This window comes from Chinchilla lanigera, unplaced genomic scaffold (assembly GCF_000276665.1).
Source record: "Chinchilla lanigera isolate Chin_1 unplaced genomic scaffold, ChiLan1.0 scaffold00008, whole genome shotgun sequence".
Lineage (NCBI taxonomy): Eukaryota > Metazoa > Chordata > Mammalia > Rodentia > Chinchillidae > Chinchilla > Chinchilla lanigera.
In genome coordinates this window covers 29,880,348-29,907,817 of record NW_004955409.1, presented here as the reverse complement: position 1 = coordinate 29,907,817, position 27,470 = coordinate 29,880,348, and the positions used below count along the sequence as shown (strand labels likewise).

The window sequence follows — 27,470 nt, the reverse complement described above, 5'->3', positions numbered from 1 at the left end:
TCACTTTTGAACAAATTTGTCATCCTCTTGGCCCATTAAAACTTATGATATGTACATAAAAGAATGTTTTGGCCATTTAAACAAAAAAAATTTTGTTAAGGCCTTCTAGTCAGTATTGGTGATATTTTTCTGTTTTCTTAATATACATGCTTCATAAACTTCAATATACTTTGAGAATGATTGTACAGATTTAAGGAGGCATAGAAGCATGGCAAACATGAAAATATTATTTTTATAAATTAAAATTGCCTATAGGACGCCATAATTTTTTTTTAGTTTTATGCAATTTTCAAATTTTTCTTTATTTTAAAACATTAAATAGAAAAGCTAGCCAGGCATGGTGGCACACGCCTGTAATCCCAGCACTCTCACTCAGGAGGCTTAGGCAGGAGGATTGCCAGAGTTCAAAGCTAGTCTGGCCTACATAGTGAGTTCAGGGCCAGCCTGAACTACATGGTAAGATCCTATCCTGATAAACCAAAAAAAAAAATTTTTTTTTTCATGAAGGTACATATTCTAGGGGTATGCAGTATATGTATGCTTTTCTAGAATGGCACTAATTCATTGCTAAGTTTTTTTAGATTACTGATTTGTATATAAATGATCCATCTGCAGTTATATTGTGCCTAAATGGAAGTATTAAATAGAAACTAGAATTGCAGTTATTCTGGAATGGACATCCCATAGGCTTAAAAACACTTCTAAGGTGATTAAAATGTAGTGAAAAATACTGAAGAAAATGTATGTTCTTTAAAGCCATTTTAATCATGGTGGGTGTTTTTTTTTCCTGTATCCTATGTGTGTTATTCAATATGTTTGATGTATAGTCACTGTACATATCGGAATGTGGATTATCATGTGCTTGATTTGCTATTTGACATTTGTTATCAAGATGGTTGTATCATAGATAAGCTGCTATCATAGCATTATACAATTATCTTCTTTACTCTTCAAATATACCTGCTTTTTAGCTGAGCATTATGGCAGAAGCCTGTAATCCCAGCACTCAGGAAGCTAAGGCAGGAGGATTACTCTGACTTTGAGGCAAGCTTAGGCTACATAGTGAGTTCAAGGCCAGCCTGAACTACATAGTGGTATCCTGTCTCAAAGGAAAAAAAGAGAGAGAGAGAGAGAAAAGAAAAAGGAGTGGGGGAGGAAATGTACCTGTTTTTGTATTAGCAGTGTATATAAATAAACTTAAAAAAGAAATATAAATAGAATGAGAAACCACACAGTATTGTGTTGTGTATTCTTTTACAAACACTTTTTAAAATTTTCGACTATATTAATGCTATTAGAACTAATAAGAAATGCAGTAATTCAAATACATACAATCCCATAGTCATGTCCCCATACTTATACCCTTTCCAAAGAAAAGAAATTGGATGGGGCTGGGAATTTAGCTTAGCGGCACAGCGCCTGCTTGGCAAGCATGAGTTCAATTGTGAGTTCAATTTCCGGTACCGGAAAAAAACAAAATGAAACAAGAAAAGAAATTGGAAAAAACTAATGTCCCAACTCTACTATCAAATAAAAATGAAACACAGCCATTGTTTTCTGCTAATCATGATAACTGAATAATTATATGAAAATTGATGTGTACTAGTAATGTATCTCTTAATACCAAAGGAAAGCTAAAATACAGTTCTAGTGTAATTTTATTACCTCGTATTTTTATCGTTATCCTTATTCTAAGACATCACACTAAAGTTAAACTTGAAGTATCTAGTAAAATTAAACCAGGCACTTCTTAAGTCCTGTGTTAAATTCTGTTAGATTGTCAGAAGTAACTGAGTCAGTGATGAAGAACTTTGAATTTCTAAACTTCGTACTCAACTACATAGCTTTTATTCCAAATGTTGATAAATTGGATAGTTTTATTTAGTTTTTCTAAAGCATTAAAAGCCATTAAATCAGTGCAACCCCCACAAAGCTAATTAATTTTCCGGTTTGGGTTTTTAGTTTCTCCTAGAGTAGTACAGCTCAACACTTGTGTACTTTGTTGGGATGGGGTAAGGCCAGTGTGTTTGGATTAACTACAGTTAAAAACACTGTTTCAGTTCCTTATTACAACAATGTATAAATAGAGTTTTAGTAGTAAGATGGTATAAGTAAGTTAGGATATTGCCTCAAATATAAGTATTCATACTACAAAATGTTTTCTGGTTTGAAGGATGTTCTATTAGTATGGTTTCTAGGTTAATCTGTACAGGCAAGCCATATTAAAAAAAAATTGTTATTTATTTTCTACGGTGTTACTGTGTTATATGGTTGACATTATAATTCTTTTTCTGTTCATGTTATAGCAAAATTCTTACTGATACCAAATTTTTAAAAGGAATCATTCTGTAAGCCTTTATATGTTTGTATTTCTTAAATATTTCAACTGTCTAAATGCCATGTATTTTAAGTTTGTTTACTCTTTTAATATTGGTGAAAACTATAATACATCTATTGTTAATAGTTTAGTTTTATATTCATTTTTTAAAACAGTTTTTAAACTGTTGTATGGGAATGTTACCTGAAGGCCTTTTATATAAAACTACGTATTGTACTTGTTCATTTTCCTGTTTTAGTATTTAAGGTAAAGATTCTTTAAAGTATGAGGAAATACCTTATGATTTTATACTTTGTAACATTTACTTTCTGTATCGTGAAGAAAACTTTTTTGTTCTGGTTCAGTAAAAACCCTTCATTTGATTACTAAATCAGAATTCACTTTGATTTTTATTATATGTATATATACTTTTTTTTCCCACTCTAATTACATGCAAGCTATTGGAACTTCTGCACTAAATGCCAAAGGGGGATATAATGAGTAAGTTTTCTCAGTGACTTTGACGTTGACATTCAGTCATGAATGATTCGAACAAGATTCTATTTATAATACATAATTCTTTTAGATTGTGACCTTCACATACTTCACTGTTACTTTTACAATAAGCTGTTAAGCTAATTTTATGATTCAAGTAATGCAATGCAAAGTTTTGTGCTTCAAGTAATACAAAATATAAAAAGACATTTAACAGTGAGTTACTTGAATGTATATTACCTTTTGTTTAGGAAAATTTGGATTGCCCTGAGGAGACATGGTTTTCTAGTTCTGATTTTGAACCTTACCTTTTCTGACTACATTCCAATACCTCCTGTTATGCCTGGTGTTAAGTTATAGTTTATATTTTGGCATGTTTTTCACCCTTCTAAAGATGGCCAGATGTAATAAAGAGCATGACATTTATAATGAAGTTTTCTAAATAAATTCTTTTTGCCACTAATTATGTAGTGCTTACATAAGCTAGCTGGGATTTAACAAGGTTAACATTCAGACAAAATTGGGTAAGATCCTTTTCTGTCCATATTGAGAGATCTTGTAAGTAACTATTAGCAGATACCTAGGCAGCTCTAGAAATGAGCTATTTTGGGGTATTCTTCGAGAAAACAGATTTAGAGTATTTTGCCAGAGTAAATTATTTAAGCTCAAAACGTGGATACAGTCAGATCAGTGTATATAGTAAATAAGGTAAACAACATACTATGTCTCAGCCCTGCTGTCTACTGCTACTGTTTTCTACTGGAACATTTCCTTATAAATTTATTGCCCACACTCTTGGTCAGGGCAGTTTATTTTATATCATACATATATAAATATGTGGTGAATGTTTAATATTTTTATTATAGTAAAACACGTTGCCATTAATCCCTCTTAAAGTACTCCCCTTGGTTCAGACCTTTGTGAAGTTCTAGTTCCACTTTGTGAAGCAGTTCTGGAAGTCCTTTTTCTGCATACTTCTGGGGTGTGATAAAAAAATACGGCCATCCAGTGGGTAAGCAGGCTCATAAAAACTAAAAACATGGTGTATCCTCATCTACCTTATTCACTGGATCTGGCACTGTGCGACTCCTGGCTCTTCCCCAAAGTGAAAATGACAATGAACAATAAATATCTTGAGTGGATTCAAGACATGAAGGAAGTTGTGACAGCATATGCACAAACACAGCTACCTTGTGTATCCATTTTGACATCCAATAAAATATACAGATTACAAAAGTCAATATTGGCTATATCTGGAGATCACATGGCTTCATGTGTATATTCAAATGCCATCACTACTAATCACCCCCCCCCCCGAGTATTACGAGTTTGTCACTACTAAAAGGAACGAGGAAAATGCCATTTTTACCTTCCTGGCTTCTGTGTCCTTGCAGGAAAAACTGTCATAGACTTCGACCATTTTGTGTGAGATAAGAAACCGGCCAGTTTACATCATTACTCCAAAGCTTTCTGTGTTTCCAGCAGGGAAGAAATAAGAAACCCCTGCTGCACTGGAAAACTTCGTTGCGTTTACTTTAGTCATATGGGGACTGTCAGCACTTTACTGTAAAAACCGAGGTAATGGTTTAGTAGTTCTCAGCAGCACACTGTGCACCTACCCTGAGATCAGTAAAGTAGCTAACATTTGTGTGTGGCTTGATTAGATTGAAAACACTAGCAATTCGGGCATTAGCGTCCACAGGATCTTCAAATTGTGTAAGGAACCTTTGGAGAGCCTCAGGGCTTGGGTCAGTGACAGGGGAAAGCCTTTGGCTCCGCCCCCTCGGGCTCAGCTTCCGGGGCGGAAGGGATGCCACGTCATCTTCGGGCTCTGCTCGCCAGCGAAGCAGTGGATGGTGGGAGGCGAGATGGCGGCGCCAACTAGTATTCGGGAGAGGCAGACAGGTACTGGCTTACTTCCCTCTGCACTTTCGTTCTGTGCAGCGACATGCTTTTCCTCTGCTTGTCGCTCTCACTTGGCCGTGGTGCGTGCAGCCCCGAGACCGACTTCTAGGAGTTCGGAGCCCCAGGAGCCCCTCCCCTTTTAGTTTGTGCGCGAGAGATGCCCTGAGCTTAAGGACTCGGCCCCTCTCCTGTAGTGGAAGAAAATGGGGTTCAGGGCTGGGATTTTGCTGTGGTCCTACCTAGATTACTAAACCTTAGAAGGCCGTGACGGCGAGATTTGGTGGCTGGTATGTTCTTTCTTGTGGTGCCACTTAAGAGGTCTCTGGATTTGTTTCTATTTGTATTTCACGTCCCCGAGTTTTCATTTTTCAATTTGCCCAGTCTTAACGTTTAAAGAACTCCGTTTTCCGGCGTTTACACCACAGTTAGGAAATATAGGTGGCATTTTCCACAGTGGCGTGTTTTGTGCCATCCCTCATTTGCGCCAGTGTTTTGGGGGAACCTAAAAACACGCCCGAGGATGAAGATTTTCTTCCTGGAAGCTTACTCATTTCAATTGTTTGAAAGATTAGTGTGTTAAGACAGTTAATAGTTTTATCTTTTTCAATAGAGGATGTTTATATAGGTTCCATTTCTGCAGCGAAATGTGGTAAAGATATTTATCCCATGAGTTTTGATTTTTTTTTCATCTTAGGTTTTTTTAGTTTTACCACATTCTTTGCAAACTTCTGATGACTTGTTTATACCTATTAGCTAGGTATAAAGTTATGAATCTTTATACCTCTGTGATCAAGAGGTCTTTAAAGTTACGAATCTATTTTGCAGAGCCAGTGGAAATAAACCATCAAGAATGTTTTATATTTGGAAATTCTATCTCCTGAAATTACCTACTTTTTGCATGAAAAATAACTGACTACAATTAATATGGCCTTTAGCTGTACTGCTTTGGGCTGTACCTCATTCTTTTCCTCATCATTTGAAGAAAAAAATGGATTTCAGTCTAATAATGACACACAAAGCATATGTGTTCTGCTTTTCTCAGTAGATAATTTAGTATAACCTGTCAGATGAAGTCAGGCATAACTTAAATATGGGAGGATCCGTGTAAGATTTGGAGAGTACTTGACATACGTGGTATTTGTAAGCAAAGGTAGTCCTGCTTGTCTTAGCAGTGTTGTTCTTATAGCTTAAGCTAAATGAATTAGATCGTCCTCCACATTAAATAGCATGTCAATGAAATGTGCCAATACAAGAGAACTTTGCAAAAAGTTAAATTTGTGTTATTTAGTAAACTTTTATATGCAGAAACTTTGTAGAATGTTAAAACCTAATATTTTTTTCTGTGGACCTAAATTTCATTAAAGCGAGATTTCACATCATTGTTAGCTCATGCAAGATTTATTATTTATCAAATTAGTACCATCACACTAGTTTGTCTTATTTTCAGAAGAGGATAAATCCTTTTATATGTGTTATAGTAACAGAAGTAAACATATTCCTGATGTTGGTCAAATAGCTCTAAATTCTCAAATATTCTAGATACAAGACACTTTGACACAAAAGAATTTTCACTCAGTTTGGGGAGATGAGATAAATAGTTGGTATTCTTTGCACATTTGTTGCTGAGCATTGTTTTAGGTGGTTTTATAAGCCTTATTATCTCTTTTACAGATGAGGAAACTAAGGAACAAAGAGATTAACTAGTATGCCTGTTCTTGGTTTGCCTGAAAAATCTTTATTGATCCTTTAAAATCCACCGCAGATACCATTTTGTTGTGAAAGCTGTGTGGATTCCTGTCCTCTCTATTCTTACATTCGATTCAGTAAGCAGAGTAAGTTGCTGCCTCTGTGTGACTGTTGCAGGTTCTTGCTCATTTTCCCTGCTTCTGAACCTTGCAGAGCCCCAAACTAACTGCTTTTTTCCTGCAATGATCTCCTCTAACTTCTTCAAGTATTAGAATACTAATGATTCCCAGGTGTTTATTGTTTGTTTGGACCTCTCCACTGAACTCGGTCCTCTTCGTATCATTTAATGCCAACTTCATCATTTTAGTTGCTCATATCAGAAACTTTATAATTTTCTTAAGTTTTCTCTTTGATGACTCATGTCAAATCTGTCTGTAAATTTGTCAGTTCTATTCTAAATATGCATTCAGTACCTAACTACTGGAATTGCTGTCACCCAGGTCCAATCCACCTTGAGGTTCTGTAGTAACCTTCTATTTGTCTCTTTGCTTTTACACCCCTCCCTTCTTTTATATGTAGGACCCAAACTGATCGTGCCATATATTTGCTCAAAACCTTTCAGTAGTTTGTCGTTTCAGTCATGGTAAAGGCAAAGTGATCTTACCTTGATCTACCAGGTCCCATGTGATCTTACCTCCCTTTACCTTTCTGATCCCACTTCTTATTTTTCTACCCTTCTTTGAATACACCAGGAATGTTCCCATCTCACAGCCTTTTATATTTGTTTCCTTTTTACTGGACTCTGACACAGGTAACTGCTGGGCTCACTTTAAGCCTTTATTTAAATGTTAATCTGTGAGGAGGCTTTTCCTGATCATTAAAGTTTCTTCTGCTTTCCCAATCACGTTTTCTTCATAGCCCTTCCATGCTATGGAGGTAGATCTCACTTACCTTGTTTTACTCATTTTGTTCATCTTTGTTCCCCAGCTAAAATGAAAGCTACTTGAGGACAGGTAGTTTTTTCCTTTGATCTGCTTTGTTCATTGCTGGATCCCTAAAAGCTAGGGTAAGGGTCAGGCACATGGTGAGCATTCACTAAACGTTTGCTGCATGAATGAATAGTAAATATAGATGACAGTATTTATTCAGTGCCTGAGTGAGAAAACATTCTAGATAAGAGTGAAACTACATTAACTAAGATAAGAATAGGATAATATATTTAGAGCCAATAAGAAATTTATTATTTCAGTTAAAAGCAGTAATTTAGGCCTTGAGGAGTTGAACTCTGTGAATGTAAAGTTTCATACTTACACCCTCTTTGAACATAAGCCGTATACTTCAGTAACAAATCCACAGGATCAAAGTATCTCTGAAAAGTTACCTAAAGCTCAGGAGAAATTTCCTGGTCCCGAGCAGGCAAATGAGATTTTAACCTGCTGGCACTGGTCTCTTTCACTTAACTACGGAGTACGGAGTAACTCTGGAAAATGTGTAACACCTGAGACTCAGTTGGCAGCCTAGGCTATGGTTCTTCCCAGCTGTCATGTGTCAAGACGGTAAACACCTTTTCTTTTTTTTTTTTTTTTGTTGTTGTTTTTCTTCCGGTATCAGGAATTGAACTCACGACCTTGCGCTTGCCAAGCAGACGCAGTGCCGCTGAGCTAAATCCCCAGCCCCACATCTTTTCTTAAAAAGCAGATTTTCTCTCTTTGAGACTTAGAATGCCAGGGTGGTGGTGTCTTTATTGCCTAGAGGTCCCAGGAGGAAGAGATCGGCTAAAGCACAGTGAAAGAGTTAATCCAGGAATGATACTCTTTGTACCTCCTGTGTTGTAAGCACTGTTTCCATATATTTTTCATCTGTGGGTCTTTGAAAAGTCATAAATTACTGGCAAATATATATTATTGGCTGGACATTATATACTGACATTTTACCAAAAAAAGTTTGTATGTACACACACACGAATACTCAAATACAGTCATCCCTTTGTATCTATGGATTTTCCATCCATGGAGTCAACCATCCATGAATCAAAAATACCTGAAACAAAATGTGTCTGTACTGAATATATGCAGACTTTCTTGTCATTACTGTATCTATCCCTAAACAGTACCGTAAAACAGCTACTTACATAGTCTTTACATTGTCTTAGGTACTACTAGTAATCTAGCCTTGACTTGATTAAGTAAATGGACTTGCCTTGGCAAATACTGTACCATTTCATCAGAGGGACTTGAGCATCTTAAGGATTTTTGGTATCTACACGGCATCCTAAGGCCAATCTCCTGAAAATATCACAGGACAACTATATATTATAAGCGCAGTTTCTTTAGTGATAGAGGTGTTATGTTTTAAATACTTCAACTTATAAGTATTTAATAGATGATTTTCTAGTTTTCCTATAAATTGATACTCAGGTGATTTTAATATGTGGTTCTGTGGTAGGAGTTTGGAGTGTAGGTTTGTATTATTTCTTAAGTGTAGTTTGTATTACTTACTAAGACCTAATCTAAATGATTTTAAAACTGAACCAAGTAGATTACAAGATTGCTAGTCTTTAAAACTATGTCACCTAACTCAGTGATGGGGAACATTTTAGAGCTTTTAGTGATAAATAAACAGCTGGCAGTGGCACACATGCCATAGGATCGCCACCCTGCTCAAACTAGTACATTTTCTTAAATATTTGGTCATCTAAGTTTCACAGAGTGTTATACTAAGAGATTACAAATTTTCTTAGAAAATACTGGGTCTACTGTGACACCTGAACAGATGAGCAATAAAAACTGTAAAATACTGTAATTATAGATCATAATTGCTGTGATTTTTAAAATTGCATATTTTCTTAGTTGGAATTATCACTTAACTACTATATAGGAAAGTCTTATTTTCCCCCCTCAGCAACAGTATTTTAAGCATATAACTTTTAAATCTGATAGGATAAATCAGTTATAAACATACTCTTAGATAAATATAGACCTGCTGTACAGAGATTTTGTATATGTTTCAATTAAATATGCCATAGAGGATTTTTGTTTTTAGAATCGTTTTAATCTGTACTTTCAGTCAGGCAATAAGTAGCTCAGTTACCTACCAAGGCCATTGCAAGACCGTGATTGAAGAAATTTTTCTCTTTGTAACTATACAAAGTGTAATATGAAATTACTAGGAAAAATAGAAAAACAGTTTTACCTGAACATTTTATACAATTTCATCTGGGATAGATACCCTTACATTTTTGACAGTTTACCAAACACATACCATTTTGCTGTTGATGCAATATTTCTACAAGAACTGACCCGAAGTTCTACACAACTATTTTTTTTTTTTTTATTAATCAGTTTTGATCTGATCAGTTGATCTGTACATTTTGGTTTGGGGTAGTAAATTATTAATATGGGGCAAAATGAAATCCTAAGAAAACAATGGTTATGTTTGACAAAGCTGTTTATTTTCAGTTGCTTTGAAGCGTATGTTGAATTTCAACGTTCCTCATGTTAAAAACAGCACAGGAGAACCAGTATGGAAGGTAAGAGCTTCTCTTAATGGGAACTACTTCCTGCCTCTTAGCCTTTGTTGATGGTATTGATGGTAACTGGAGGAAATTTTGTTAATACTGAACTAGTATTGTAGTACATTTTAGTTATAATTCATGAATATTTTATTTTTACTTAATATAATATGAATTGATAAACATTTTATGAAATGAGAAAGGCAATAAAATAGTGAATATTCATCTAGTGCATCTAGTGATCTCTTGGGTAGGGTCTGACAAATAACTCTTTACCTGGTTGATGTTTTGTTCCTTAGTATTGCAAGTCCAGACTTCAGATCTTACAAGCTTTCTCAGGGTTAGATAGATTCACGGAGTTGGTCCTTTCTAACCAACGCAGTGGAGAGTGATATGTAAGCCACAGTACCAGTTTATTAATTTATTGGTGTAAAACTATTATTAAAACTGTTCATTGAACCAGAAAGCAATCTACTCTTTCTCTTTTGAGAAATGCTGTAGAATCTTTACAATGCCTAGTCTTTGGGCTGCTTCATTTAAAAGTTTATGCTGGTTCAGCATCTCTTTGACGTGATAATGATACAGTTGATTACATTTAAACTTATTAATATACAAGCAATTTATATTGGTCTCTTGAGAAAAGCTAAAAACATTTCAACCTTGTTGAAAGTTTGGGTGTTTTGAAAGCTCTTATGAGTCCTTACAAGTTTTTTGGTTGGATCTTTCAAGGTGGTTAGAATGATCTGTATTGAATGCCTGGATACAGTTTCAGTGTCCCCTAATTTTTGTGTCCCGTAATTTTTTCCCCTTCTATTTTTTTGTGGGCATTTTGTTATGTTCTTTGTATAAACTAGTTTGTTTCTTTGCTTTGTGTTGCTCTTTAGAGTTAAAAAGCTAATGAATTTCTTTGGTACCCATTCATGTCAAATACTTTTCCTACCCATCACTGTTATATCACCAGATGAATAATACGTATGCAGTAGCACCCCCTTCTCTTATCTGCAGGGGACACTTTCCAAGATTCCCAGTGAATGCCTGAAACTACCAAACTGTGTGTCATCATCACTCTTTATGTGTGGATTCCACATGCTGGATTCAACCAACCACAAATCAAAAGACTTTTAAAAATTTTATATGTACTGAACATGCAGAACTTTGCATTATTTCCTAAACAATTCAGTATAACAACTGTTTACCTAGCATTTAAAGTACACAGGAGTATTACAGAGATTATATGCAAATTTTATGCCATTTAATACAAGAGACTTTAGCATAAAAGGATTTTTGTATCTGTGGAGATCCTAGAACCAGTTCCCCAAGGATATCCAGGATGACTGTATATGCTGTGGTTGTATTTGTGATAAAGTTTAATATATAAACCAGGCTTGGAAAGAGGTGAACAACCATAATAAACAGAACAATTAAATGAGTGTATTGCAATGCCATTGCCAATGGCATCGCACTTGTACGTTCAGGCTATTACTAAATAAAATAAGAGATAGTTGAAAATAAGCACTGTGATACTGTTGACAGTAGATCTGATAATCAAGACAGCTGTTAAGTGACTAATAAGTGAGCAGTATATACTGCATGGATACACGGGACATGAGGCTTCATGTCCTGGGCAGTATGGACCAGGACCACAGGAGGTTTTGTCAGGACAGATGAGCAGGGCACGAGAGATTGCATCATGCTGCTCAGAAGGGGGCACAGTTTTTCCATTTAATATTTTCTGACTGGGACTGACTGCAGGTAACTACAGAAAGTGAACCTACACATAAGACAGGAGTACCATAGACAGAGATTTAAATAGATTTTTTGAGAGAAACATCTAACCTATTATTAGCTACAGCAGAAAGATTTTTAGCTTCTGCAAGGGAAATCCTTGCAGTTAAGAAAAATATGTTTTTATAACAGCATATTTTATCATCATTAGCAGTTTTTTCTCCATAAAAAAGTTTAAGTTACTAAATTTTCTTTATAGCAGTGGACCTTTTTGCTATTTTTTATATCTCTGGTTTTACAAAGATATATGTGAACGGGAAGAAAAATAGGTAGAGAATATGTGAATTTGCTAATGTTCAAAACCCTTTATTAAAGCAAGATAAAGGTTTTATAGTCCTCAGATTTTTTAATTTAGAAAAAAAAACTTGTAAGAAGTTTATATAATTATTTGTTTTAGCCTAAGTACTAATGCTACTGCATGGATGGGCGCTTTACTGAATAATGATAGAAAATATTAAGTTGAGGCAAGGATAAGAATTCTGTATACTTGATTTACTTAAGGTTTGCTTCAACATTATTGGTTGTTCAGTGATGTTTTTAAAACACATTTTTTTTAAGGTTCTCATTTATGACAGATTTGGCCAAGATATCATCTCTCCCCTGCTGTCCGTGAAGGAACTGAGAGATATGGGAATCACCCTGCATCTGTGAGTTTTAATGTATTTCTAGTAATTGCATTTATTTTCAAATACATTGTGAAAGATTTCTTTGGCCATCCTGAGGTATATTAAAGAACATTTACAGAAAAAATGATGTTAGATCACAGTATCTTAAGTAGTGTAGAATATTTTTCTCTGGTGTCCTCTTTTATTCAGCCCTCATTTCTGAGGTTTTAAGTAATCGTCACTCTGAAGCTATACAATTTCACAATTTAAAATGTCTCTCGTATCTTTTCCATGGATTTAGCCCTCTCTGTAAAGGAAAGTGCTAGAAGTCTTAGCTCCATTTCAACTCTAAAAGTGTCTTAGTGTCAATCCTCTCTCCTTACTTTGTTTTTTTGAGACAGAGTGTCACTGTGTAGCCCTTGCTGGTCAGTGATCCTCCTGCCTCAGCCTCCCAAGTACTGGGATTACAGACAGGCGTGTGCCACCATGCCTGGACAAAAGTGTTTTAGTCCTTTAATTTAAATGTTCTTTTAAAAAAAAGTGAGTTTATCAGTATGAAAAATTGAAGTAACTACACATTGACGGTTAATCATCATTAAAGGCTATATTGCCTTCTTAACTACTCTTTGCTTATATTGCTTCTGATATGTTGGATAAAGATCAGTTGTACTGTTTTATAGTTTTGCCTAGTAGAGTATTTGGAGAGGGGCTATATTCCTAAATTAACACAAACTAAAACATTGATGTATTGAAGGAGTCCAATAGTACTGTGTTACAACATACTGAATTTGAAATGCAGTCTCTTACTAGGAATATGGTTTTAGAGTTTCACTGACTTCCATATCAGAACCTGAGTTGATGGCTTAAATTCTGTGCATAATGAGTATTTTCTCTAACTATAATTTGTCTGTATTTAATAGAATATTGTGTTCCATCAATTCTACCTTTTATCTTTTTTTCTTTTGTGGGGCTCAGGATTATAGCACTGTTCCTCTGAGCTACACCTGAAGCCCCAGTTGCATCAACTCTAAATACAGTACACACTTTCTTGTGTCTGTAATTAGGGTCTATATTTCAATTGATGACATGTCATAGTTGATGACATTTTTTTCTACATGATATACAAAATAGGTTTTAGAATTGATACCACCATTGATCTGATGAAATATGGTATTTGACAGGTTTTTCCCTTCATTTTTATATTAGACTTGAAATACAAGTTTTTGGTAATGTGTTAATTCTCAGAAACTAAACAGAAATTTAGCTTGACACAGTCCTTGGAAATAGTGGATAATTAATAAGCATGATTTACCAGTGATACTGTTTTGCTTTTTTATTTTACTGATGAAAAGATCGAAGCTTAGAAAGCTTAAGTATCTTACATTTAGATGGCTAATTAGTAGCAGAGCTGTGGCCGGATTGCTTAATTCTGTGCTATTTGTCTACTGAATCACAATGGCTCAGTTACAGTGGCTAATAGAAGTGAGGCCCAACTCAGTACTTCATAAGGGATAAGAGGAGAGTCTGCCAGTTTGAGAGTCTAGCAAATAGGAGCTGTTGAGCCAGAGCAAAGAATGGTTGCCTAACTACTATGGTGAACTCATGCAAACCTTGCCTCTGGCCATTTTCCCTATTTGCTAGAGAATACTGCATCAATTACTTTATGCTCTGAAAGTTATTTTAGGCTGATTGTAGAAAACAATAATCACCAAGCGCAAGGTCGTGAGTTCGGTTCCCGGTACCGGAGAAAAACCAAAAACCAAAAAAAAAAAAAAAAAGAAAACAATAATCACAATTTTCCAGAGTATGAAGTAGTGGTAGCCCTTTAGGGGAGGCAGTTGGACAATCAACAGAAAGGAACCTAGCCAGGTGTGGTAGTGCACCCCTATAATCCCAGCACTCCGAGCCTGAGGCAGGAGGATTGCAAGTAGGAGTCCAGTCTGGGCAATTTAGGAACTGAGCAAGACCCTGTCTCAGAATAAAAAAGGAGCTGGGATGTAGCTCAGTGCAAAGGCCCTGAGCTCAATACCCTGTACTGTAGACTAGGAAAGAAAGAAAGCAATCTGTTGCTGCCATCACATTATATTTTTCATTGTCAGTAGCGACTACCAGACAAATGGAAGAAATTATTAAATGCAGACCCGCTGGCAGCATGTGCCCCTTTCACGCTTGATTATAGAAAGATGGCTAGAGTGGGTGATATTCTAGAAATAGAGTGTCAGTCATGTTTCCTGATAGAAGTATGATAAGTCTTAAAAAACAAAAATATTTTGTGATTTCATATTGGGATATCTGAATGAAAATATTCCCTGAGGTATAAAAAGAAAACTCTTCAGCATATAATTGATGGGATTGTAAGATGGTCTCTTGTGCCTTCTTTTATGAAGCAATGAATATGCAAATGTCAGTTGGAGCTGGGGCTGTAGCTCAGTGGTAGAGCTTATTAGCATGTTGAAGGCCCGGTTTTGATCTCTAGCACCACAAAAAAAAATGAACAAACAGAAATTCTCTTTTAGGAAATGTTCAGTTACCTTTGATTTAAAAATATATTTGATTTCATCTGTAGTTCAATTTTTGCATTGTGTCTGAAGCCTCCATCAACTTTCTTTTTCCCCATTGGGGAAACCTGCACTTTCCTCCCATTCACCAGTATCATCCTCCACCCCTCATATGTCCATGAAAACTGGATATAAACCTCATTTTGAATGTGTTTTAACTTCCATTCAAGAGTGGTGATAGAAGAGAATGTCAGACCACAAGAGATACTAAAACTAAGTCACATCGAATAGAATAAATGAAAAATAATGAGAAATTAGCACCTTATTAATAAATAATATTTGTATTGACTAAGACATAATTTTGTTGCATTTTTTAAGGAAAAAGCTGGATTAACTGATTAAGAGCAGCAAGAGCTTGAGAAATACTATGTTAAAATGTCTTAAAAATAAATGACTGATACATTTGTAGGAAAGTGAAATAAATCAGTCATACAAGCTTCAGTATCGCAGGATTTCTCTTATAATGAGAAACCAAAGTTGTAAATAAAGAGCAAAATAAAAAAGAGATATCAGGACTAAGGAGATAGATCTCACATGGGAAGGGGATTAAGAGATGGGAGGAGAGGCAGCAGAGGGGACAAAAAAAGTTATTAAGGTGGTTATGTACACTTAGCAACTCCACACAAGGAATATAAACATTATGAACAGTAAACATGCTAATAAAAAAATAAACGACTAAGAAGTGAGTTTCTGTGTTTTTCTTTTAGGCTTTTGCACTCTGATCGAGATCCTATTCCAGATGTTCCTGCAGTGTATTTTGTAATGCCATCTGAAGAAAATATTGATAGAATGTGCCAGGTAACTTGCGTTCTTATCCTACCTGATACATGAGTAATACCAAGTCAAACTTTTTTCACAAAGTATTTTGGATATGCGATGTAAAGGATCAAAACTTCCCCTTCCCAGTTTCTCACTTTGATTTTTGAGACTATCTTTGAATTTAAAATAACTTAAATGATTTTACATTTTTTGATCACAAGAAGCAATGTATTAATAAAAACAGAATCAGCTTTATAAAACAGAAAGCCTAACTTTATTAGCTTTAAAAATAGAGGTTTCATTTTCTCAGATAGGAAGTCCATGCTGGTGCAAGAGCATGATGAAATGACCAAAGACTTAGGCTTATTCTGTCTCTCTGATCCTTCATTTAGGTTGTTTTCATGTCATGTTGCTTCATCCATGTAAGGTAGCAGCTGCAGACATAGACATCACATCTCCATTCATGGCTAGAAACAATAGTACATGAGCCCTGCCAGCCCTGACTGTAGACTTTGATCGGGAAAGTTAAACCTTCCCAGAAGCTCCCAAAGGCTTTCCTTTATGTCTCCTTGGTTAGAACCAGCTTCAAGAGATGCTGTAAAAGTTAGTATTGGGGTGAATTTATGGCTACCTCAAAAAAAATTTGGATTCTTTTAGCAAAGAAAAGAGTAGATAAATGGTTATAGGATAGGTGGCTAATAGCATCTGTCACAAATCACAACTACTTTTCTTGTTATTGGCTCTTGAATCAAATTGCTGTTTAACTCGTTAGTCAAGGTCACATGTTTTGTGTCCTGGGTAGCTTTATGATACCCACATTCCTCTTGTACCCTGCACAAACCTAAGTGCCATTTTTATTAAAGAGATACTACATACCAATCTCTTCCTCCTTCCCTTTTCTATTTAATAACAGTTTTATTGAAATGTAATTCACAAATCATGCAGTTTATCCCTTTAAATTGTACAGGTGATAATTTGTAGTGTATTCACAGAATTGTGCAAACATCACGACATTTAATTTTTTCGTTTAAATTGTATAGGTGATGATTTTTGGTATATTCACAGAATTGTGCAGACATCACTGTAGTGAATTTTTATCACCTCAAAAAGAAATCTATCCTTTGACTTTTATATTTCCATCCCCATTCCTATCCCCCTCATGTCAAGTTCCTGTCTCTTCCTGTAGATTTGCATATTCTGGCCATTTCATATGATCAGAATCTCATAATACGTGATCTTTTATATCTGGTTTCTTTGTTTTAGCTTAATGTTTTCAAGGTTTATCCTTGTTGCATTTTTGCTTCAGTGTGGTTTGGTTTGGTTTGGTTTGGTTTCCCCTTGCATTGAACCCTGCGCTTTACACATGCAAGGCAAATGTGCTCCACTACTGAGGTACGCCCCCACCCTTTTCCTTGTTTTCCAGTTTTGAGGCCAGGTCTCAGTAGGTTGCCTAGGTTGGCCTTGAACTTGCAATCCTCCTGCCTAAATCTCCCAAGTGTCTGAGATCACAAGCATGTACCACTACACCTGGCTACTGCTGTTCCTTTTTATGGTCAGTATTTCATCGTAATCATATGCCAAATTTTATTCTGGCTTTTCTGAGTTCTTTAAATTTTCAAATAAATTTTAGGATTAGCTTGTCAAATTCTACCCAAAAGCCAACTGAGGCTCTAATAGGGATTGTGTTGAATCTGTAGATTAATCTCAGATTATACTAGTCCTAACAATTATAAATTTTGTGACCTATGAACATGGGATATCTTTACCTATTTAGATCTGAATTAATTTCTTTTAATGTTGTATAGTGTCTATAATATTTGTGCTTCTCTTGTTAGATATGTTTCTTCATATTTTTTAATGAATGGAATTATTTTCTTAATTCAAATTTTATGATTCTTCATGAATAGAAATCCAATGAGTTTTTATATACTTTTCTTGTATCCTGTATTCTTACTGAAGTTCTCTGTCCTTTAGAAATGAGTCCCTTATTCTTTCGACCACTTTCTTTCTTGCATAATAAGATACTCCAGTTTCATTTTATAATTTCTGTGCCTGTCCCTGGATTCAGCTGTTGGTTAATGGAGGCTTGTTCCCTGTAAGGAATGGTATTTGGAAATTAGGATCTAAGCATTAAGCATACTCAGTGGTGCCAGTCTTCTTAGATCCTCTCAATGGACAAAGCTAGGAAATAAACACACACACACGCACACACACACACACACACACACACACACAGAGGCACACATAGTTTATCTCCACTTCTACAAATCTCCCTCTCTTCCCCACCTATAAAGGTAGATAACCTCCACAACTGTTGTATTTTTCAACACAGGATTTATTCTAGCTTCTCCTTTTTTCCTTTATAAATTTGCAACTCTTTTCTCTGACACTAATATGCAATTAATTGCAATTAATGAGAATCTGTTAGTATAATCTCATAACTTTATAAGTTTCAGTAACCAGATAACTGCTACTTCACAACTTTGTTCTCATGGGATACTTTTTTTGTCAATTATGTAACCTGTCTTTAAGTATATATCTTATCCTCCAAATCTTTATTCTTACAGTATTTAAAGATTTTTATTATGGTGTTCTTTCATACTATTCTATAAGAATGAAGTATTTATTTTTGTAGGATCTTCGTAATCAGCTGTATGAATCTTATTATTTAAATTTTATTTCTGCTATTTCAAGAAGTAAGTTGGAAGATATTGCAAATGCAGCATTAGCGGCTAGTGCAGTAACACAAGTAGCCAAGGTAAGTGATTTGGGTTGGTGATGGATATTTGGTGAATGTCGTATATTAACATATTCTGAAAGCTGTTAATGGACATAGGTGTCTTAGTTTACAAATGACCACAATGGGGCTGGGGATTTAGCTCAGTGGCAAAAGCGCCTGCCTGGCAAGCGCAAGGTCGTGAGTTCGGTCCCTGGTACCGGAGAAAAACCAAAAAAAAAAAAAAAAAAAAAAAAAAAACCAACAAATGACCACAACATCAAGAAATGTTTAGATTCAATATTTTTAGAAAGAGTTCTAGTAATGTAAGTGATCTTCACCTTAAACTAAGAAAAGTGAACAAAATAAAGAAACCTAATATTCAGTGAATTTGAAAGATGAAAATAAAAAGCAGAATCAATTGTTACTTTAGGCTGAGATTTGTATAGTCTTTGTATCTCGGTTTAGAAACAGTTTCACACTTGTCATAAATTGTATTTAGAATATATTGATGTTACTTCATTTGTAATACTGTTGTCACCTTATTATCCCCACATCCTTTCTTTCTTAACACATTCACAACAGCAGAATTCCTATTTCTTGCTGCTGGGTGGCTTAAACCACTGGTGGTACATGCGTGACTTCCCATTAGGTGGCTTTTTATTAATTTCATTAGTAAAAAGACCGATAACAGTGATTAGATCTGTTTGTACCACCAGTGGTACAAGTCTCCCAATGGAACAGTCATGGATGTACTACCGGTGGGTCAGCCAGCAGGCATGTATTGAGAGGATTCAACGAGGCTATGTTGTGTGTTGTAAGACAAAAGGAAGTTGCAACAAGCCAGTAATCCTATATCATAGCAATTTTTAGACACTTTCAGCTTCAGTTATAAAATATTTTCCTGGTTTTAGCCCTCATGTGCTCTGTCCTTGAATATGGAACAGACATAAGTGAAAAACTACACAACTATGTAGGACTTCACATGTTTTTTCCCCACTGGTAGATTTTTTCATTCTTAAATTTAGGTAGTCTGGTTGCTACTTCTGATTATTTTTGACGTTGCTTCCTTACTGGTCTGGCTCAAACTTTCTCATTAATTTTACATAAAATAGTAGAAATGGTTTTCAATTTGTTTAACTAAATATAATTTTTCTTAATTTTTGCCTTCATTTGCACTTAAGTAGAACTGGTATAATTTTTCTGTACTATATAGTAAAACATTGTATAAAAACAGATACTGTGACTTTTTAGGAAAATGTAATTATAATAATTATAAAAATTAAAATTGTGTTTTTTCTCCACAGTTAATATTCATTCCCATCATAACCACAGAGTTTTTATACTGATTAAATTTTGTTTTTTGAAAATACTCTCTTCCTTGATACTTAGTGTCTTCATGGCTTTTTAATATTCTTAATTCATATTTACCCAATTAGGTTATTTTAATTATTGAATGGAATTAGAATTTTGCTCATTTTTACTCCTAGTAGGGTAAATCAAATTAAATTTACTTTTAATATGACTGTATTATAAAATTGAGTATAATTTTTTTCATTTATTTCTAGGTTTTTGATCAGTATCTCAATTTTATTACTTTGGAAGATGATATGTTTGTATTATGTAATCAAAATAAGGAACTTGTTTCATATCGTGGTATGTAAAAATAAGATTGCAATTCATTGTTAACAAAATTAGTGATGAGGGGCTGGGGATTTAGCTCAGCGGCAAAAGCGCCTGCCTGGCAAGCTCAAGGTCGTGAGTTTGGTTCCCGGTACCGGAGAAAAAAAAAAAAAAAAAAAAAAAAAACCAAACAAAATTAGTGATGCACTGTAAGAAGAAAAATAGTGAACATGCATAGTATACTCCAAAACTAAATTTTGTTTATAGCAGTAGAGCTATCAAAGATTTTTTAAAGCACATAGAAAATAAGTCTCAACTAAATTCTGTCACATGTAAACATATTTTAATGTTTAGTCTTAGTAAACATATTGTATAATCTCAATAAAGTACCAATTCTCTGACCTTTTAGGTGTCTCCACAGAAATTTGCATGAATGATTGTGGCAGTTGAGAAAAAAATGTGTATATTTACTTGACAATTAAGATATATATATGTGGCATTAAGCTCCATCCCCTTTTAAATTTTTTTTATTTTGAAACAGGATATTACTAAGTCACTAACATGCCCAGGCAGAGGTCAAACTTACAATCCTGTTGGTTCAACCTCCCAGAGTGCTGGGATTACAGGAATGTACCATGCCACTAAGATAGTATTTTAATGCAGGAGAGTTAATTGTCTCATATTTTGACCTTTAAGAGTGAGATGCTTTACTTCTCTCATTTATAAAAAACTGGCCCAGATGGTAAGGTCTCTGAGAGAGGAACCTTTGGTTTCATTGAGATCTCTATTCTGTAGCATGGTTTCTTGTTGAAATTAAACAAATTAACTAAAAAACTATAAGAATTTGCTGAGTTGCCCATGTGAGAGATTTTTGGTGGTGGTTATTATAGAAGTCCATTCACAATTAATTGAGTTTTTCTTTTTTGAATTTTTTTTATTTTAAAAAAATGAGTTTTAAATAAATCTGCAACTTAAGTTACATATTTAAAGCCATGTTTTTCTTAAACTTACAAATTTGTTATATTATTTTAAAATGTAGTAAAAACAAGCACCTTTACTTTTTTCTTGATCAGTTAACTCAAGATTGAATTAAGTCTTCTAGTCTGTCCCACTCAACAAGCTAGTCAAATTTAGTTTGTTAAATTCACTTAAAAGTATTTTATATTCATAAATTTGGTATATTATCTTTTTTAAAATGTCTCATGCCAGACCAGGCAAATTTATAAATCAAGCAAAAGCTGCCCAAATACTTAAATAATTCTTTAAAAATAAGTATATTGAGCCAGGCATGGTGCCGCACACTTGTAATCCCAGCACTTGGGAGGCTGAGTCAGGAGGATCATTGCGAGTTCAAGGCCAGCCTGGGCTATAAAGTGAGCTCAAGGTCAGCCTAAACTTCATAGTGAGACCCTGTCTCAAAAAGACCCAAAAAAAAAAAAAAAAATTAAGTATATTTTAATGAATCTAAATCATAGTGAGTGTTCAAGTATTTAGCGGTTTAATTAGAATGGCCTGTATCTGTCTTTAAAAAAAAAAATCACAAATCTGAACTTAATTACTAATTTTAGTCACATGGCTAGTTACCCAGATAGTAATAATAGTCGTAATTGCTTGCTTTTGGCAATAAGTTGTTCTAAGCATTTTACTATATAAGCTCTCTTGCACATCAGAATACGTTTGTGAAGTAGGTATTGTTATTTCCAATTTCCAGCATGGAAAAATGAGGAGGCATAGCTGTTAAAAAAACAAGCACCCTGCTTTTGGATCAGGAAATGGCACAGCCAGATTATAGTGCATGAAAATAGTGCATGTACACTCCAGTAATAGTATCCTTAACCACTGTGTAATCATACGCCAAATTATGTCAAGCAATGTAAGTGCTTTAACCAAAAAAACTTAGATATGTTAATACCATGATTTGATTTCCATTCCCTATCTTTTTAATTCTGAGCTTTTTATGGATTTGTGACCTACCCAGTAAAGGGAACTAGTCAAACTGAGACTGTTATCTCAGACAGAGCAGCTTGTTGTCTCAAGTTGTGTTGAAGACACTAATGGACAGGTTGTGATGGTTAAGGTTATTATTCACAGGGATGGAGCTAAATTTAGCACTGAAGGGCTAAGTGCTTCTTTGTAGGTTGTACCTGTGCCAGATCATTGACAGATTTCATGTTCTCTGAAATCAAGTAATTCACATTGTATCCTTTGCCATTTGTGTCATCTGATTTGGATAGATGACAATTGGAACACCTTACGAACAGCACATTTCCTTCATCTGGATTTTTTTGCCTGATTGAACTCTTTGTTAGTTTTATGTTCTGGTAGACCACACTTTCTTTAAATATTTAGATATATCAAATTAGATTCTGCTTTCCTGTCTTGCTAATCGCAAGTTACATTAAGTTTTACATTTTTTTTTTTGTATTCAGGGTGTTTGCAAATTAAAACTACTGTGTAGGTAAAATTTTAGATCAGTCTTTCCACATATGGTTAACAAGCATTTACTGTGTCAGATACTGACCCTGCATATTGTGAGAGAGAAAACAGTAAATCAGTCTTTGACTCTTGAGGATATTCTTCACAGCTGTGTTTCTTAAACAGTAGGGATTGTTTGGGTTAGAAACCTCTGGATGGACTTGTCACAACTGCATGTTTCTTAGAATTATCTCAGATCTATTGAATTGAATCCCTGCAAGAAAGGACGAAGAATCTTTAAAAGTCTCCAGAAATAGCTTTGTTTTTCCTTCCCCTGTATTCCAGAGTAATTCTTACATCTACTAATGTGTGGGAACTACTTATGTACGGTCTTACAAATTAGAAAAGAATTTCATGTAGCTTTATAATACAAAGAAAATGATACGTGATACTGGTTGTGCCATAATTGATTTACATTATCTTTTTTGGCATTGTTGGTTAATAGGATCAGTAGTTTCTTGAAGCCATCTAGTGTTTATGAATAAAATTATGGATTATAATATTCATTTTCCTAGGCTCTGGCAAAAAATTTAGATAGTTTATATAGTGAGAGTTTTTTGTTTTTCTTTTACCATTCTTCTAATATTGAGATAGTTTGGTATATGTGGTTTTTATTTGTAAAGTTTTTTTAATGTTTAACCACACATATAAGCTTATACTAACAATTTCATTTGAGTATTATGTCATCTAACTGCATATTAATTAGTAACTTAAGTGTTTAATAAAGATAAAAAAGATAAATTTTGATCATTATTTTTTTCCTTTACCTCTCATTTTAGCCATTAATAGACCAGATATCACAGACACAGAAATGGAAACAGTTATGGACACTATTGTTGACAGCCTATTCTGCTTTTTTGTTACACTGGGTAAGTTTTCAAATCTTCCTGGCTAGTTCTTCACAATAAATGACGACTTTTAATCTGTAACACTGAAATGTGGTCCTTTTACCTGTTTGAATCTTGAGCAGCTCTCCAGAGTTGGCGCAAAGTATACACTTTCTGTTTTTTAAAACCTAATTCTGATACCTTGGTGTGGTTAAGCCTGAGTTAGCATCCAGCAGTTTTTTGAGTTGTTTCCTTGGATGTCTTAAATGGTTTGATGATGTTTTTGCCTATGTGCCTGCTAGCTTTTTAAAAATATTTTGTTGTAAAATATTTCAAACGTCCTTTTAAGTAGAAAGATATGTGCCTGGTAATTATTGAAGCAAATTCCAAAGCCTGCAGAAATCACTAAATTTATATATAATGCTAATCTACCTATATTCTAAAAATTTTAAACATTTCCTTGGATCATTTAAAATTGCTTATAGCTATATTGTATTTAATATATGACTTTATGCTTCCCATTACTAATAGATCTGTTTATAAGCCTGATTGCAGTTTTAACTTTATAGGCACTTAAAACTTTTCATTAAAATGATCCTTACAGTAGAGTGATAAACTCTGTACATTTCATAAATGAGAAAATTAAAGAAGAGATATGCTCTTCCTAGGATTTGTATACAAAGTTTATAAATTTGTATGCAAAGTTTGGGGCACCCTTCTCTCAGAGATTTAACTTCCATCTCTGAACACAGATCTTTTATTTTTCACTTCAGTAAGTCTCCTGTTTTCTGCTTATTCTTCCTCCTGTGTCATGGAAAGTAGAAAGCGTCTTCAGAAGACAAGCTTATTAAATGTGTCTCACCTTGTTTGATTCATTTCTTTCAAGAGTTTTATCTCTAATTTCTGCCTGAGCTCAGGGCTCTCAAATGGATTGGATTTTGGTTTTTTAAAAAAACACATGTATATAACTTATATTCATTAAACAGACATAATCATCATTCCGTTTTGCCATCCTGTATAATTACCTATTGCTAGGGTTATTATGAATATGCACATTATTTTTGCTTGGGAATACATGATACGGTTTCAGAATAAGAGTAGATTGAGGAAGACATTTATAATGACCACTGAAACTTTACAACCACCTTTATTATGTAGAGAGTAGGAAAAGTGATTTTTTTCAAACTCTTAATGTGAATTGTTTTGGAGAATCTATAATCCAGAGTTAACTTTTTGCATTTCTAATGTTAAATTTTTTTTGGTGGCCAACCTATGGCATGCGTGCCACAGAGGCTGTTTATATCATTGAAAGCTCTAAAAGGCTTGCCGTCACCAACCTAGGCCATCAGAAGAAAAGATAATTTTTAAAAATTTGCTAATCCACATTTTTTCCTTTCCAGTTGATAGTGTGTTTTGCTATTAAATCTGAAATGCAGCAGTTTCAGCACATGATTATGGAGTCCTCAAGTTTGTTTAATAACATCTTTCAGCGCATTTGAATTTTACATATTACTTTAGGATTTTGCCCTTTGGTAAATTTCTTGCAGTAATAAAAGAAGAGAGAAATTAAGAGGGTCAGTGAGTTGATTTGATAACAAATTGCAGCCAAGTTTTAGGAGCACTTGATGTTACATGAAGAAATTTTCTATTTTTTAAATTAGTATTTTTTTAAAGATTAAGATATTTTATTATTAATTTGTAAAATAAAAAATAGCAATCTAAACTACTAAATTAGCTGAACTCTTTCATTCTTATTTTGAGTCAAATTAAAGTGAATTCTTTGTAAATGTTGTTACTTTTTGAAACTGCTTAGAAGAGGTCAAAATAGTGGTTAAGTCAGTATTACACCGATCAGCTCCATAGAAAGTCTCTTCTGTTTTCTTTAGTAATGAGAGTGTTCATTTTTGAAACCTTGCTTTAGTCTTGTAAAGACTAAACCATGCTTAACCATGCTTAACCTAAGACTAAACCATGCTTAAACTGACTCTTTGGCCTGAAACTGTATATACCTATTCTATTTATTTTTTGATGCTGATGTATGTTATAAATACTCATTTTAATAAAAAGCCAATATTTTATTCTTAAAATAGGTGCTGTTCCTATCATCAGATGTTCAAGAGGAACTGCAGCAGAAATGGTGGCAGTGGTGAGTTCATGCAACTATCACTTGACCATAAACAATAATGTGTTTTCTCAGAAGTATCTCGTTTTTTCTAATATTAAGCAGCTGATTACTGTGAGTTATATATTGAGTACCAGAGGCAAATATTTTATTACATTGGGATTCTGCTGAAGATAGAAAGTAATCATTCCGACCAATTTCTTTTTTTGCTAAAATCTGTATTATGTGTTTACCTTATTATACTCATTTCCTCCCCAATCTGTATTCAGTTTCATTTAGCAAGTGTGTAGTGTTAAACAACCAGTTTTAAATTGGGTGAAGTGCATTTTAAAAATGCCCCACTCCATTGGAGTAAAATGTTCAGTATAAATTGAACATTCACAAATTTTTGGTCATGATTAAGAAATTAAAGAGAAACTAAATACTGGAAAGGAAAAAGGGTAAGTGGTGTGGAAAGACTAGAAAATCATTGACATTTTGAAACTTTATTAGCTTGACTGAGTTACTACAGGAAATCTGATTTTCTTCGCGTACTCCCATTTCCATTCTGGAGATTATCATACCCTGTACTCTTTTTTACTCCCAGTCACTCACATCAACATTTTTTCCATATAAACAGGCATCTGTTTATAAGAATCATGCTTAAAGAGAGAGGATGGGTCATTACTGCAAGTTGGTTCCTGTGCCTACAGTAAAATTAGCCAATGGAAAGTGCTTATTAGCTGGGGCAGTGGCACATACCTGTCATCCCAGCCCCTCAGCTAAGAAAAGAGGGATACAAGATCAAGGGCAGCCTGGGCCACATAGTGGACCCTGTCTTAAAAAAGAACCATGCGTGGTAGTAAAATCAGACCCCACACAACAGAGAAGACACTGGTCTTTTTCAAGTGCAAGTTATGATGGTTCTGAGTTATGCTGAAATGTTCAAATTTTAGAATTGCTAGTTTTTAAAGACATCCCAGCCTTCTTGGTTATAGAAGAAAAATACAACATATTACCCTACATAAAGTATTATGAGTTAATCTAAAATTTGATTTTTCAGAAACTAGATAAGAAACTTCGGGAAAATCTAAGAGATGCAAGAAATAGTCTTTTTACAGGTGACACACTGGGAGCTGGCCAGTTCAGGTATTATGTTAATGTACTTAAAAAACTTGAAAATAAAACGTGTAGTTTTTATTGTTGTTTTCCTTGTATAATGGAATACTCTTATAGTAGCAGTTTGTTTCTTATTTTAAATCAGGTCATCAGGTTCAAGGTTTTGACTCAAATGGTTCTTAAAATACAAATGAAATAATCATTGAATGAATTGAACTTATTTCATTTTGGTAGAATGTTACATTTTATCACTAGAAGAGAAAGTTTTCTGTTTATATGCATTTGAAGATCAGAAGCCATTTTTTTAGTTATTATTAAACCTCTTTTGTATTAAAAACAATGGAAAAACTTGTATTGTTTCTATTTTTATTATTAAGTTTCCAATTTTACACTTAAATACTAATAATTTTGCAAAGCATTTCTTTCGTTGCTGCCATTTCTAGCATGGGTAGGTAATATCAAAATCTTTAACTGGCCAATTTTTTTGAACAGGAATACTAAAAAAAGCCTGTACATTATAGTACATTTTTCATTAGTAATGATAATGGGCAGTATTGAAATTAAACCCACTTTAATGGCTGAGAATTGTTAAGCAGAGAGAGGATTTTAGAAAATTCATTCTTACCCCCAGCTTACATGAATTAATAAATAAAGCCTGTAGGAAGAAAAAACATGATGCCTGGGGAAATAATAGCCCTCTAGTAATAAAAATTTCATAACTGTCCATATACAAGGGATGACCAAAGTATACAGGAAGTGTTTGAATTTAAAAAATGTATACCATGAAAGGTACACTTAACTCATTGTTCTTGCTATTTTCTGAAGCAATTCTGAAAGTCGTCTTTTGTCAGTGTCTTTATAACATGATAAAAAATACAGTGAAAGCTGCTGTTGAGTGACATCCATCGGAAAGGCAGGTGTGTCCTCATCAACCTTATTTGCAAATCAGTCACTGTGCCATTTAGGCTTTTCATAATAACCATGAAAG

The 27,470-nt window shown here is 34.3% G+C and overlaps 1 protein-coding gene across 3 annotated transcripts in view; it reads left to right on the top strand.

Moving 5' to 3' along the window:
• The first annotated feature begins 4,609 nt into the window (after nt 1-4,609).
• Scfd1 (sec1 family domain containing 1) overlaps nt 4,610-27,470 on the top strand; it is a 97,300-nt gene continuing 74,439 nt past the window's right edge. For all 3 annotated transcript variants that reach the window (XM_005376971.2, XM_013510387.1, XM_005376970.2), the window contains exons 1-9: nt 4,610-4,717; nt 9,862-9,932; nt 12,258-12,346; nt 15,570-15,660; nt 18,257-18,379; nt 19,906-19,993; nt 23,215-23,304; nt 25,353-25,408; nt 26,427-26,512. In XM_005376971.2, the coding sequence (XP_005377028.1) occupies nt 4,666-4,717; nt 9,862-9,932; nt 12,258-12,346; nt 15,570-15,660; nt 18,257-18,379; nt 19,906-19,993; nt 23,215-23,304; nt 25,353-25,408; nt 26,427-26,512 (746 nt within the window). In that variant the 5' untranslated portion in view covers nt 4,610-4,665. The remainder of the gene's footprint in view (nt 4,718-9,861; nt 9,933-12,257; nt 12,347-15,569; nt 15,661-18,256; nt 18,380-19,905; nt 19,994-23,214; nt 23,305-25,352; nt 25,409-26,426; nt 26,513-27,470) is intronic.